The sequence below is a fragment of the Lichenostomus cassidix genome, chromosome 24 (assembly GCF_008360975.1).
Source record: "Lichenostomus cassidix isolate B80296 chromosome 24, HeHo_3.0, whole genome shotgun sequence".
In the NCBI taxonomy this organism is placed as follows: Eukaryota; Metazoa; Chordata; class Aves; order Passeriformes; family Meliphagidae; genus Lichenostomus; species Lichenostomus cassidix.
In genome coordinates, this window is record NC_139504.1 from 6,621,675 (window position 1) to 6,635,739 (window position 14,065).

At 44.5% G+C, this 14,065-nt stretch overlaps 1 protein-coding gene across 3 annotated transcripts in view; it reads left to right on the forward strand.

Annotated features, from left to right (window-relative positions):
- The window catches only part of KMT2A (lysine methyltransferase 2A), a 42,039-nt gene that overhangs the window by 23,635 nt on the left and 4,339 nt on the right, over positions 1-14,065 (forward strand). For 2 of the 3 annotated variants that reach the window (XM_085081837.1, XM_085081839.1), the window contains exons 17-35: positions 466-576; positions 823-896; positions 1,402-1,595; positions 1,910-2,016; positions 2,159-2,296; positions 2,803-2,961; positions 3,233-3,350; positions 3,435-3,513; positions 3,762-3,922; positions 4,555-4,740; positions 5,357-9,650; positions 9,953-10,033; positions 10,550-10,614; positions 10,981-11,151; positions 11,681-11,755; positions 12,029-12,203; positions 12,593-12,700; positions 13,132-13,215; positions 13,595-13,724. In XM_085081837.1, coding sequence (XP_084937963.1) covers positions 466-576; positions 823-896; positions 1,402-1,595; positions 1,910-2,016; positions 2,159-2,296; positions 2,803-2,961; positions 3,233-3,350; positions 3,435-3,513; positions 3,762-3,922; positions 4,555-4,740; positions 5,357-9,650; positions 9,953-10,033; positions 10,550-10,614; positions 10,981-11,151; positions 11,681-11,755; positions 12,029-12,203; positions 12,593-12,700; positions 13,132-13,215; positions 13,595-13,724 — 6,510 coding nt within the window. The remainder of the gene's footprint in view (positions 1-465; positions 577-822; positions 897-1,401; positions 1,596-1,909; positions 2,017-2,158; positions 2,297-2,802; positions 2,962-3,232; positions 3,351-3,434; positions 3,514-3,761; positions 3,923-4,554; positions 4,741-5,356; positions 9,651-9,952; positions 10,034-10,549; positions 10,615-10,980; positions 11,152-11,680; positions 11,756-12,028; positions 12,204-12,592; positions 12,701-13,131; positions 13,216-13,594; positions 13,725-14,065) is intronic. The other variant, XM_085081838.1, reaches the window with a different exon arrangement.

Below are 14,065 nucleotides of genomic sequence, written 5' to 3' on the forward strand. Positions count from 1 at the left end.
TAGAAACTAAGGGTGGAGGGGTGATCTCTTCAAGGGTCATTTACAGAAAATACTAGTGTTGACCGAATCAGCTCTCTTTGCAGAGAACAGCCTTTTGCTCTTTTTTTCCTACAGAATTTGTAATCTTGAGGAAAACTGGATATTGCAAAGTGCTTGGCAAATGTTGTGGCACCAGATTTTGACCAAATTCTTGTGAGATAGCTACAGCTAGTTTAGCCGATTTAAAACCAGTCAGCAGTCAGCTGAAGTGAATGGTTGTGGGTGTGGCAGCTCTGCCAGCCAGTTTACAAATACAGAGGGCTGCTTGTTTCTTCATAGCCAAATTCCCTTTCTGCTTTTAAGTTGATGCTCTGGTTCAGTCTTACAGTCATCCGAATGTCCACTTGCTGCCTTAAAAAATTAGTGGGTGGTATAGCTGTACAAAAGGCAATCCCGTTAATGTGAAGTTTTGTGGATTTTTTACAGTTGGATTTTAGTGATGACATTGTGAAGATAATTCAAGCAGCCATTAATTCTGATGGTGGGCAGCCAGAGATTAAGAAAGCCAACAGCATGGTCAAGTCCTTCTTTATTCGGGTGAGCTGGCCTACAGTTACTTTGAAATCTGCATGGTATCCTACCACTGCTTGTTGATGTTAGAGTCCAAAGGGCCACCACACTTATCCTTGCTTGGGTCTTTCCGGGAATAAAATAATGCATTGTCAGAGTTGTTAATGTTAATGAATGTTACTAGTTGTGCATTTACAGTAGATCTTGGCTGCATGTCTTTGAATTTTTTGGTATGTTGTCTAACTTTTCTAATGGGATATTGTTTTCCTTTAGCAAATGGAGCGAGTTTTTCCATGGTTCAGTGTAAAAAAGTCCAGATTTTGGGAGCCAAATAAAGTAACAAGCAAGTAAGTAATTGTTCTGTATCTGACTGTGACACCCTGCTGTTTGCCAGCTGGCCAAGCAAAACGTATTTGGAGAGCCTGTTTGTGGGGTTGGAATTTTTGTTTTTCCTTTTTTCTTTTCCTTTTCTTTTTTCCCTGAGAAGTTACATGATAATCCCATTCCCATGTTTTGTACACACTTCCTTGTTTTAAAGCCAAGTAACCAAAATTCTTATTTAGAACTAGGTGTACTGTGTGTTGGCATGTCAGTCCTGACCTTCCATCCCTCTCCTTCTCACACTGTTAATTGGGGTAGCCCTCCTGTATCTGTTACCCTTCAGAGAAACAGACAGCCACATCACAAACCTTAAAATGTGACTGGTCACATTTGTGGGGAGCATCTGTGGGCTGTAAGTAGTTATTGGAGTTGTTGCTGGGGGGCAGATGTCAGGTAGGCTGGCCCTGGTAGGCAGGGCATAAGGCCCTCTGGTGCAGCCAGGTGTGACACTGACTCCTTGCTGCATCTCAGCAGTGGTATGTTGCCAAATGCGGTGCTGCCCCCGTCGCTCGACCATAATTATGCTCAGTGGCAGGAGCGTGAAGAGAACAACCGCACTGAACAGCCCCCTCTGATGAAGAAAATCATTCCAGCTCCAAAACTCAAAGGGCCTGGAGAGCCAGATTCGCCAACTCCTCTACATCCTCCTACACCTCCCATCTCTGGTAAGAAAACCGATATCGGGATTGCCGATCCCAAACCCAGAAATGCAGCTGTCGTAGAGACCTCTGTGATCTGAAGTTATTTAGAGGCAGTTATATATGAGATGTTTCTGGGCTGAGCTTGGACCCAAGAATCAGCTTTTGCAACCCCTCTTTTCCCCCAGAATGAGGGTTCTGCAGTGGCTGATGTGTCCTTTGCTTTCCAAGCTGGCTATTGAAAACTATTCAACTGTGTTCACTTGCTGACAATCTCTCCAGATGAATTTTTGCCTCCCTGAATTTTAAGAATAAATATTGTTCTCCCTTTTAACTCTAAGGGTCTGACAGAAGCAGAGAGGACAGTCCTGAACTGAACCCACCTCCGGATGTAGAAGACAACAGGCAGTGTGCGTTGTGCCTAAAATATGGTGATGACAGTGCTAATGTGAGTATCTGCCCTGTGCCCGTTTCCGTAGGAGCCCATTTAAGCAGTGCTGTAGATTTGGTATGTGGATAGGCTGGATGGGTTTTGTGCATTGTTGTGTTTTCTAGAACATCTGAAAAGAACATTTCCTTCTGTTCTTTAGGATGCTGGACGTCTTCTCTATATTGGCCAAAATGAATGGACACATGTGAACTGTGCTTTGTGGTCAGCAGAAGTGTTTGAAGATGATGATGGTTCTCTGAAAAACGTGCACATGGCTGTGATCCGGGGAAAGCAGCTGGTGGGTACAAGCAAAGAACACTTCATTAAACTTAACTCTGATTTAGAATCAGAAGACAGGAGCCTAGCTAAAAGATGCCTTGTGTGCATTTGTTCTTCTCTCACCTTTCTTTGCAGTATTTTTTACTATGCTATAAATAATAGAACTAACTGAAGGTATTTGGAAAGTTATTTTATCCTTGCTCAGTTCTGGAATATTGTTGAGATCAAGTGAAGCTTGCAAATGTGAAGATTGGATATGAAGCACAAGCAGGAAAGTCTAAGGCCTGGAAGAACCAGTCCACAAATGAAAAAGTTGTTCCATGTGAGGGATCCTTCTTCCTCTCACCTCCTCCTCCATGTCTCGCTTATGTGTTTGAGTCACTGTAGTGAAATTGAACGGCAGTGAAATGGGGGATCAGACATTACTCTAAACTTCTGCTGTGCCAAAAAAAACAACTGACAACAGCAATGGTGGTCCAGTTTTAGAAGAGATTAATTTTTCGTTTTTTCTTTTTGCTTTTGCAGAGATGTGAATTCTGCCAGAAGTCAGGTGCCACAGTAGGCTGCTGCCTCACTTCCTGTACGAGTAATTATCATTTCATGTGCTCACGAGCCAAGAACTGTGTCTTTCTGGATGATAAGAAGGTTTACTGCCAGAGGCATCGTGACTTGATCAAAGGAGAGGTGAGATTCTTTTTTAACACTCTGCCTCACACTCTGAAGATGGGGTTAGCCTGTAACTATGAACAGTTTTTAGAAGTTCATGTTGAACGTGTTTCTTGCTAATGAGGGCTGGACTGCAGTGCTCTTAAAAGGAAGTCATAATACAGCCAGCCTGGGGAAGTTTGGCAGCTGTGTGGAAGTTCAAAAACCAAAAGGATCAAGTAGGACAAACTGTAGCAAAAATATAGGAGTTCCTTTAATTAACAAGTAGTTTTGTTGGTTCTTGTTCCAGGTGGTTCCTGAGAATGGATTTGAAGTTCTTAGGAGAGTTTTTGTGGACTTTGAAGGGATCAGTTTGAGAAGAAAATTTCTTAGTGGTTTGGAACCGGAGAACATCCACATGATGATTGGTACGATACAGTCTCTGGATACTTGATCCGTCTTTGGTGCTGGATTCTGGTTCACAGAAATGTTCTGTTCCTATTTCTACTCAGGTTCAATGACGATAGACTGCCTAGGAATTCTGAATGACCTCTCAGACTGTGAAGATAAGTTGTTTCCCATTGGCTATCAGTGAGTATAAGCTGTTTCATGATTTGATGTCTTCCAGTATATTTCATGTCAAACAAAAACTGAAGTAACATGGGAAATTGACTGTAGCTTTTCCTACACTGTTGAGGAATCTCTGATTAAGCTGGGTGTGCAGTGTGTTCTGCCAGGAGGGCTTTGGCCAATATAGTTTTGAGAAACAGAAAATTTAAAACAGAAGTGAGGTTTACTCAACTGTTTTAATAAATTTATTTGTTTGAATTATCTTCCAGGTGTTCCAGGGTGTACTGGAGCACAACAGATGCCAGAAAGCGCTGTGTGTATACCTGCAAGATCATGGAGTGCCGACCTCCAGTCATAGAACCTGACATCAACAGCACTGTAGAGCATGATGATAATAGAACAATTGCCCATAGTCCAGTTCCCCTTACAGGTAATCTTTTAAGGACTTAGTAGAAGTATATTCTCGGTATGGTTTTGCCATAGTGTATCTCTTAAACCGATTTGGAGCAGAATCCAATTCAGGCTTCCACAGCATCTTAAGACTTTAAGCTCCTGGATATACCGCTAACTTTGAAAACATGAGCCAAACGAACACTGCTGGGATGATTTCTAATCACAGCTCAGAGAATTTTCTAGTGATCTAAAACTTCAAAATGTGTTTGGAGTGTAGGTGTTGGTCTGTAGTATGGGGGTTGTTCAGTACAACGTTGAATAGTTACATTGTGCTTCTGCACTTCCACATTGCTTCCTTGTATCCAAGGCTAAAGCTGTGAGAGATTTTTTAAATGTTTATAGTGTTGTCAGTGTTAACACAGAATCTTAAACTCTATAAATACATAGTGGAATTTCATGTGTAAGCTGAGCAATTGCTACAAGTATTTGAAAATGTTCTTACAAGAAGAAACCAGGCATTATCTGATGTCAAATCTTTGACTTGGTGTTTATTTAACAAATACCCTGATTCTCCAAGTGAAACCTGATAGCAGTATATACTTTATCAAATCACTGATTTTAGGGTTCAGTGATGGCTTATACTGTTGTTTCTCTTTTATACAACAACAGAAATTCTACCGAGAGACACCCAAAATACACCTGAAATTGTAAACCCACCATCACCAGATCGTCCCTTGCATTCTCAGACCTCTAGTTCCTGTTACTATCCAGTGGTCTCAAAGGGTCCCAGGATCAGGACGCCAAGTTACCCATCCACACAGAGGTCTCCTGGCTCTAGGCCATTACCTTCTGCAGGTATTTCTAGTGCTACTGATTTTGTTTGAGGTTTGTTTGGAAATGTTTTGGTTTAGTTTCTGTCTTTCTTGGCTTCTTTCAGAACAGGGTGTTTAGTTTACTGTTTCTGGAAAAAGCAGTGAAATGACAATAGGTTGAGGAGAGGAAAGTTCTAATAATACACAGTGGAGATGGCCTGCCGAGAAATGTAAAACTGAAACAAACAGTCCTTCGGGATGAAGAAGAGGCAGCATTTGGGCAATATAGTAGTAGTGAGCTAAAAGAGCTTTGGTGTAAGTTAGGGACTTAGCATCTCAGTTGGTATTTTTCCAGAGAGAATCAGGAATCTGGTATTGTAATTCAGCAGCTATTTCTGACTAATGTTTTCTTTCAAACTGATGTTGAAAATTCATATCTAAAGTTGAGATACCAATCCCTGAGATACAAACTTGCTGAATTCTGGTTGACGGTATTGGGTTTTTAACACCTATCTAAAATACCAACACTGTGTTGGTGTTGTTTGGCTGAAGAGTTTTGCTGGGTTTTAATTTCTTATGATTTGTGTGAAGGAATTGGATGTGAGTTGATTGTGAACATTGAAGATCACTTGACAGTCTTTCTTGCCTTCGTTTCTCAGGAAGTCCTACCCCAGTGACCCATGAAATAGTGACAGTAGGAGATCCTTTGCTATCCTCGGGACTTAAGAGCATTGGTTCTCGGAGACACAGCACCTCTTCTTTGTCACAGCAACAGTCAAAACTCCGGATGATTTTCCCTACGCGAACTGGGAGCACTTACTCCAGGCACAGTGTGTCTTCAGTTTCCAGCACGGGGGCCTCTTCAGAATATGAGCCAACTATCAAAAGTAATGACCGCTTTGTGGGGCCAGGGAGCACAGGTCCTCCAAGCGCTCCAGTTCAAAGTTGCTCTACCAGTTCAGGCTCCCAGAAAACAGCAGCTACAACTGGAAATAAAACTTACCAGCTGGATACATCTCAGTCTACAGAAGGGAAACATTCCAGCAGTTCTGATTTAATAGCCAAAGGTACGCCTTCTAAGGGAGAGAAGATGAAAACCTCAAAGGACCCGGATTATTTGTCTCATACTTTTGCTTCTGGAGGAAGCTCCAAAGTGTCCACTCAACCAACCAGTTCATCAGGCACAGAAATGAATGTTAAAATAGGAACATTTCAAGAGTGTTCAGGATCATTTTCTTCCAAAGAAGCAGTACCCTTTCCACCTTTGCAGCAGAGAGGCCTAAGGAAAGACAGAGATCAGCACATAGAACCTGTACAGCCAGAGAAAACAACTGTGGTTGATGAGATGGATGCAAAGACCTTGAAGGCTGCTGGAGTAAACAACAGATCTCCTGCAGCAAGTGAGCAGGTAGTTACTGCTCCCAGAGACAGGCGTCAGAAAGGCAAAAAGTTAATGAAAGACAGTTTTAAAGAGAAGCATTCCCTGAAATCTCTTACAGAGACAAATCAAGCACTAGGCAGTGATGAACTGAAACCAGAATTTGGCAGTCAGGGTTTGGCAACTGAACAAATTAGCCAGAGGTTATGTAATAATATTCCTGCTGAAAAAGCTTGTGAGAAGTCTCCACAAGGGCCATCTAAAGGGCCTGCAATGCAGGTTGAAGCAACCCCTAAGGAATCACAGGCACCCAGGAAACGTACAGTTAAAGTCACTCTGACTCCTCTCAAGATGGAAAGCGAAAACCAGTCTAAAAATGCACAGCAGGAAAGTGATGTTGAAACTCAGTCTGCAGGAGCAGACCTGACTGCTTTGGCAGAGCACTCCTCAGCTTCAGAAAGCCTGGAAGAGAACCCTGTAGTTCAGGGAAGTCCAAATGAAACACCATCACAGGAATCTCAGAATAACACATATGAAAATTCACCCATTCAAGGTAACAACTTGATGCTCCAGGATGGAGCTAAAGCTCAAGAAGAAGGCTCATACAAGCGGAGGTATCCACGGAGAAGTGCTCGGGCCAGATCCAATATGTTCTTTGGATTGACTCCTCTGTATGGTGTGAGGTCCTATGGAGAGGAAGATATTCCCTTTTACAGTAACTCAACTGGCAAGAAGCGAGGGAAGCGGTCTGCAGAAGGACAAGTGGATGGTGCGGATGACTTGAGCACATCAGATGAAGACGACTTGTACTACTACAATTTCACAAGGACAGTGGTTTCCTCAAACACAGAGGAGAGGCTCGCGTCCCATAGCTTATTCAGGGAGGAGGAGCAGTGTGATCTTCCAAAAATTTCACAGCTAGACGGTGTGGATGATGGAACTGAAAGTGATACAAGTGTCACAGCAACAACCAGGAAAGTCAGCCAGGTAACTAAAAGGAGTGGCAAAGAGAATGGGACGGAGAACTTAAAGCTGGACAGAACTGAAGAAGCTGGTGAGAAAGTGCAAGTCACCAAGAGCTCCACAGTGCACAAAACTGAACCCAAGATTGATAACTGCCACCCTGTGAGTAGGGTTAAAGCACAGGGTCAGGACTCCCTGGAAGTGCAGCTGAGCTCATTGGAAACGGGCCGCAGGGCTCATGCAAGCACACCTTCCGACAAGAACTTACTGGACACTTTCAACACAGAACTTCTGAAATCTGACTCCGACAATAACAACAGTGATGACTGTGGGAACATACTCCCTTCTGACATCATGGACTTTGTGCTGAAGAACACACCATCTATGCAGGCATTGGGAGAAAGTCCAGAGTCTTCATCATCTGAACTCTTGACGCTTGGAGAAGGTCTAGGTCTCGACAGCAACCGTGGCAAGGATATGGGATTGTTCGAGGTGTTCTCCCAGCAGCTGCCCACCACTGAACCAGTGGACAGCAGTGTCTCTTCCTCCATATCAGCAGAGGAGCAATTTGAATTGCCGCTGGAGCTTCCTTCAGATCTCTCAGTTCTGACCACACGCAGTCCTACAGTGCCCAGCCAAAATCACAATAGGCTTGCTGTCATCTCAGAGTCTTCACTTTCCTCCTCAGGAGAGAGGTCAATGCTTGCCTTGCCTTCCACAGAGTCTTCAGAGAAGAGAGTGACAGTCACAGAAAAATCTGCCTCAGGGGAAGGTGATGCAGCTCTCTTGAGTCCAGGGGTAGACCCAAGCCCTGAAGGACACATAACTCCTGATCACTTCATCCAGAGTCACATAGATGCAGAGCATATAGCCAGCCCAGCCTGTGGCCCTGTCGAGCAAGGGCATGGCAGCAACCAAGATTTAACAAGAAACAGTGGGACTCCGGGTATACAGGTGCCAGTATCACCCACTGTTCCCCTCCAGAGCCAGAAGTATGTGCCAAACTCCACAGACAGTCCTGGCCCCTCGCAGATCTCCAACGCTGCGGTGCAGACAACACCACCCCACCTCAAGCCAGCCGCAGAAAAACTTCTGGTAGTTAATCAAAACATGCAGCCCCTGTATGTCCTCCAAACTCTTCCCAATGGCGTCACTCAAAAGATACAGTTAACACCTTCTGTTAGTTCTGCGCAGAGTGTGATGGAAACCAACACTTCGGTGCTGGGGCCCATGGGGAGCGGGCTCACGCTGACCACAGGATTAAATCCAAGCTTGCCCCCATCTCAGTCATTATTCCCTCCCACGAGCAAGGGTCTGCTTCCCATGTCCCATCACCAGCATATACATCCTTTCTCCACACCTGCTCAGACAGGCTTCCCACCAAACATCAGCAGTCCTTCACCAGGTCTTTTAATAGGGGTCCAGCCACCCCCTGATCCTCAGCTCTTAGTATCTGAAGCTAGTCAGAGGACAGACCTTGGTACCGCTTCTTCTACACCAGCTGCTGCCCTGGGCAAGAAACGGCCCATATCTCGCCTGCAGTCACGGAAGAATAAGAAGCTGGCTCCTTCTGGAACACCTTCTGCTATAGCTCCTTCTGATATGGTCTCCAACATGACCTTAATTAATTTCGCTCCTTCCCAGATTTCTAACCACCCACTAGATTTGGGAACCATTGCGAATTCAACGTCCCATAGAACTGTTCCCAATATTATCAAAAGGTCAAAGTCTGGGGTCATGTATTTTGAGCAAACATCTTTGCTCCCGCAAGGTGGGACCACTACTGCAGTCAGCACATCTCCCAGTGTTATTGGTCCAGATGCCAGCCATCTCCCAGCGGGGCCTGTATCAGGCCTAACATCGAGTTCCTCCGTGCTGAATGTTGTATCCATGCAGGCCACGGCAGCCCCTAGTACTGGTGGGTCAGTTCCTGGTCACGTTCTGGGACAAAGTTCAGTAACGTTAACAAGCCCTGGATTACTGGGGGACCTTGGTTCAATAAGCAACCTCCTGATCAAAGCTAGTCAGCAAAGCCTTGGTCTTCAGGAGCAGCACATGACTTTACCACCAAGTTCTGGGATGTTTTCACAACTGGGGGCATCTCAAACTCCGTCTACGGCAGCCATGACCGCTGCATCAAGTATATGTGTTCTACCTTCAGCACAGACAATGGGCATGACAGTTGCTCCATCATCTGCTGACCCAGAAGGCTCATACCAGCTTCAGCATATGACACAGCTCTTAGCCAGCAAAACTGGGGTTGCATCCTCCCAGCTGGACCTTAGCACGGCTTCGGCAACAACGCAGTTGTCAAGCTTTCCACAGCTGGTCGATGTTCCAAACAATACTGGACTTGAACAAAGCAAGGCTTCCTCGTCAGTGATGCATGCCAGTTCGGCATCTCCAGGAGGCTCCCCGTCACCTGGTCAGCAGTCTGCAAGTAGCTCTATGCTGGGTCCCACAAAAATGAAGCCAAAAATCAAACGCATCCAGCCATTGTTAGACAAAGGGAATGGAAAGAAACACAAAACTTCTCATGTGTGGGCCGGTTCTTCTGAATCTCATGTTCCTGACAAAGGGACTGTTGCTGAACCTCAGGTCTCAGCTACAGGGTAAGAGGAGAGTTTGTTTTTTCTCATCCCTGGGGTTTTGTAACAGTATGAGAGAATCTTGAGCTAGTTTCTCCAGGAAGTTATGCAAGTCAAGGCAAATTGTGAAGTGCAACTTTTGGTTCTGATGGAAGTATGATCTGGTTCTCTGTATCTTAGGAGCTGTTGTTGTTACTTGTGTAGTCTTCAGAACTGCTGAGTCTGTCACAGCAACTCCCAGTGGATCCATTCCTGCCTTCCAGTCTCATTTATGGCACATATGGGTTAGCAGATATTTTGAATGTTCCCAAATCTTTTGCTTTCAGGACGCCTGCTGTGAAGGCAGATGCGCAGGATGCAGCCAGCATAGACCAGCCGTTGCAGAAGCCATGTGGGCAGTCTGCAGGGTAAGGGATGAACAGACCTTTCTGTGTGATTCTGCTCACGAGCTGAAGGGCATTTGAATAGAGAATGCCGGAAGTCTGGCATTCCTAGTTAAAAATGTCAGGGGAGCTTTCAGTAGGGAATGTGCAGTCACATTAAGATGCAATATGGAACCATTTTGCATTATGCTGCATATAGTTCTGGGGAGCTAAGTGCCTGCTGAGGAGATGCTTGTGCAGCGGTGTCTGATTTTGTGTGGGTACACACCTTATTCCTGAGTGGGGCTGGCAGAGAGGGTCACAGGCTGTGTGAAAGTAGGCTCCTGCCCACAGATGGATAGAGGCTGCAAACAGAAATGCTACTGAGTAGAATATTTTTCATTTGTTTGTTCATTTCCAACTGAACTGGTGTCAGAACATTTGATCTGGAAAAAGGTTCTTGTGTCTGTCAAGACTTCATAGACTACTGCTTAGGGCTGGTGAAGAAATAAGGCAGGTTGTTAGCTATTTTTCTCCATGTTCTCCTCCTCCTCTCCCAAGGCAACCGGCTGTGGTCCCAGAACCTCAATCAACACAGAACTCAGTAAATGAGCAAGAAAATGCAGGTATGTCACTTCTTCAAAAACACCTGGTCTTGGGGTTCTCTAGGTCTGGAAAAGTGATGTTTGAAGATATGATTTTTGTGTCATTCTGTAGAACGAAAAGGCTCAAAGCTATTAGCTTTTCTATAAGGGGAGGAAAGGCTTGTTTGCTATTTATAGATCTTGGACAAAAAGATTGTTTTTAGTTTGTGAGAATTTCAGCACTTGAGATTTCACACTCTTACTGTAGCACTCTCTAGAATTTTTTTCTTGGCTGGATTTGCTGCTGGAAAGGCAAGTCAGTAAGGCATTTTCAGTTGTGGAATGCCACGTATAAAAAGCATTGTTCTTTTCAATTCCCATCTTCATGCTGGCTTCCATTTTTTCTAGGCTCAAAAGCTCTCGAGGAAGAAGAGAGCACTTTCAGCTCCCCTCTTATGTTTTGGCTTCAGCAAGAACAAAAGAGGAAAGAGTGTCTTGGTGAGAAGAAACCAAAAAAAGGTTTGGTTTTTGAGATCTCTAGTGATGATGGTTTTCAGATCTGCGCAGAAAGTATTGAAGGTGAGAACGGCGCACTGTTGGTTGTACTGGTTTTAACTGTTTTTACTAGAAGTAAAATTATTGCTTCTGAGGACTTCTTCTTTGCTTTATTTATAGATTTTAAAAAATGAGAGAAATCTCTTGGTTTACAGCCCTAGAACAATCCTAGTTCCTGACAATGTCTGGATTCTATTATTTCTCCTTTTTTTTTGCAGCATAATAAATTCAGTGGGATATGTATCACTGACCCATTTTGTTTTATCAATTGACCAGTGGTGTTGAGCCATAGTTTGTCAAGAAATAGGCAGTGTAGATCACACAGTGGAGTACTGGGTATCCAGACTTTTACTCCAGACCAATTGCTGAATACCCTGCCTTCCCTTATGCCAGTGTGAATTTTCAAGAGGATGAAAGCAATTGGATCTGAGGATCTAAGTTTATGGCCTGTGGAAGGTTGCAGACTTGATATTCTCCAATTCGTTTATTTAAATATGAGTATTGAAGCGCTTAGACACTGTGTCACCATTTGTCATCTGTGTGTGTGCTGCAGATGCCTGGAAGTCGCTGACTGACAAGGTGCAAGAGGCCCGTTCAAACGCCCGCCTGAAGCAGCTGTCCTTTGCAGGTAACACCATGCGCTGAATGCGGGAGAGCAAACAGATCTTTCTGTGAGGGTCTTAAGAGTCTTAATAGTTCCATTTCACCTGCTGCCTGCTTTATGGGGGGTCATTTCTTTATAATGGAAGGATTAGAAGTTCTCACATAGAGTGCAATAGCTAATATAGTGCTGCTGTTATAGCTGTGTCATGTCCTGGCTCTTTGTGACAAACTGCTGTATCTTCCAGCTCTTAGTCTGCACTGATAGTTAGTGTTGGTTGTGCTTTATTTCTTGTTCCAGGTGTGAATGGTTTGAGGATGTTGGGGATTATCCATGATACTGTTGTGTTCCTGATTGAGCAACTGTACGGAGCGAAGCACTGCCACAACTACAAGTTCAGATTTCACAAGCCAGAGGAGGCCAATGAACCTCCTTTGAACCCACATGGCTCTGCTCGGGCTGAAGTCCACCTGAGGCAAGTGTGACCCTTGTTGGTGTAGGGGTTAATGGCCCTTTGGCTCCACAACTAACGCTGTGGCAGGGCAGGAGCAACAAATCTCTGCAGCACTAAAGCTCTCAGTTAAATGTTAATAAGTGGCACAAGAAAATCAGCCATTTGGCATCTTCAAAGTCTGCACATCTTCCTGTCCCACTTTGTGGCCCATTGCTTGGTTTAACAAAGTTTCCTGGCTGGGGCTGTTACTGGGGGTTTTCAAAACCTGCTGTGCCTTACCCTCATGCGCAGGGGCTTTAAGAGAGGCAGAGTGGGGAAGGTGTGACGCAGTAAACATGTCAGACTGTTGTGGCAACCATATGTTTATTTTCAGTCAGTAAAACATTCCCTCTGGTCTCTTTAAATTGCAGGAAATCTGCATTTGATATGTTTAATTTCTTGGCTTCTAAACACCGACAGCCACCAGAATACAACCCGAATGACGAGGAAGAGGAAGAAGTGCAGCTGAAATCAGCCCGGTATGCAGCAGGGCTTAAAGGTTCAAAGGGGAAAAATATTTTGGAGTGTTAAAATGAGCAGATTGGGCTTAGTTAAGGGTTGTGTTCTTTGAGGAGTGTTCAAACCTTGAAAGCTACCAATCACTGCCAGACATAGAGGTGACTCCTGCAATAACAAGAGAAGTGACATCTGAAGGTGACCACCAGACCAGTCTGCCTTCAAATGTTTCCTTTTCTTGCTAATGTAAAACAATCTGATGAAAATTTGAGGAGGAACAGGTGGAAATGATCTTTTACATATATATGAAAACACTGCATTAATTTTGATTGTGTTCTCTGTGGGCTGCAGTATCACAGTGTCTAAATTACTCCATCTTGGAAAGTGCCCCAGATAATACATGACACAGAGTCTCCAGTACAGGTTGTCACTTAGCTGTGCCTCTTTGTTCTAGGAGAGCGACCAGTATGGATCTGCCAATGCCCATGCGCTTCCGGCACTTGAAGAAGACCTCCAAGGAGGCAGTTGGTGTCTACAGGTACAGTTTTGCTCTGGTATCATTGCCTGTAGGATAGGGGAAGGTGGAAACTGGCAACCTTCTGTGAAGACACTGCAAAACTGGGGGGGAAAAGCAGGCTTGGGCTTTTTCTCTCTTCCTTCTTCTTGCCCAAGTAATGCATTTGAAAAGTAATCCTCAGCACAAGCCACTTGCTCCTTGCTGGATTTACCTTGGCAATAGCTCAGATGTGGGCAGAATGACCTGGTGGTGTTCTTGTTAGTGTTCCCTTAGAGAAGGGTTAACAATACTACGGTGGTCTTTGTCACAAATAGCCAGTTTTCTGCAGCCTTTACAATCTGATGTTCTTGAGCTTTGCTTGACTTGTTTGAAATAATTCGCTTTCCTTGTTACAATTTAGGTCTCCCATCCATGGCCGGGGTCTGTTCTGCAAAAGGAACATTGATGCAGGTGAGATGGTGATCGAATATTCAGGCAATGTCATTCGCTCCATCCTCACTGACAAACGAGAGAAATACTACGATAGTAAGGTGAGTTCTGGGCTTTTGTAGATGTTCTTAAAGACTTTGGGAGAACTAGAAGGTGGCTGTGAAGGTAGGACAGGCTATATGAAAATCCTGTTGGGAACATCACAAATTTGGATTACAGACTTCTTGGGTTATTTTCATTCTTTCTGGAGCTTTAGAGGCAGTTTCCATTCCCTTCTGTGGTCTGGGCAGGGTCTCAGATTAGTCTAAGTGAATATGGGGATGAAATGATTGTGGCGGGAGTGTGTGACGCCCAGTGGAGAGAGGCTGCAGACACTCCCTCACACAGGCTAAGCCTCAGAGCTGGGCTGTCTGCTGGGGCGGCTGTGCTGCCCTGCCTGCAC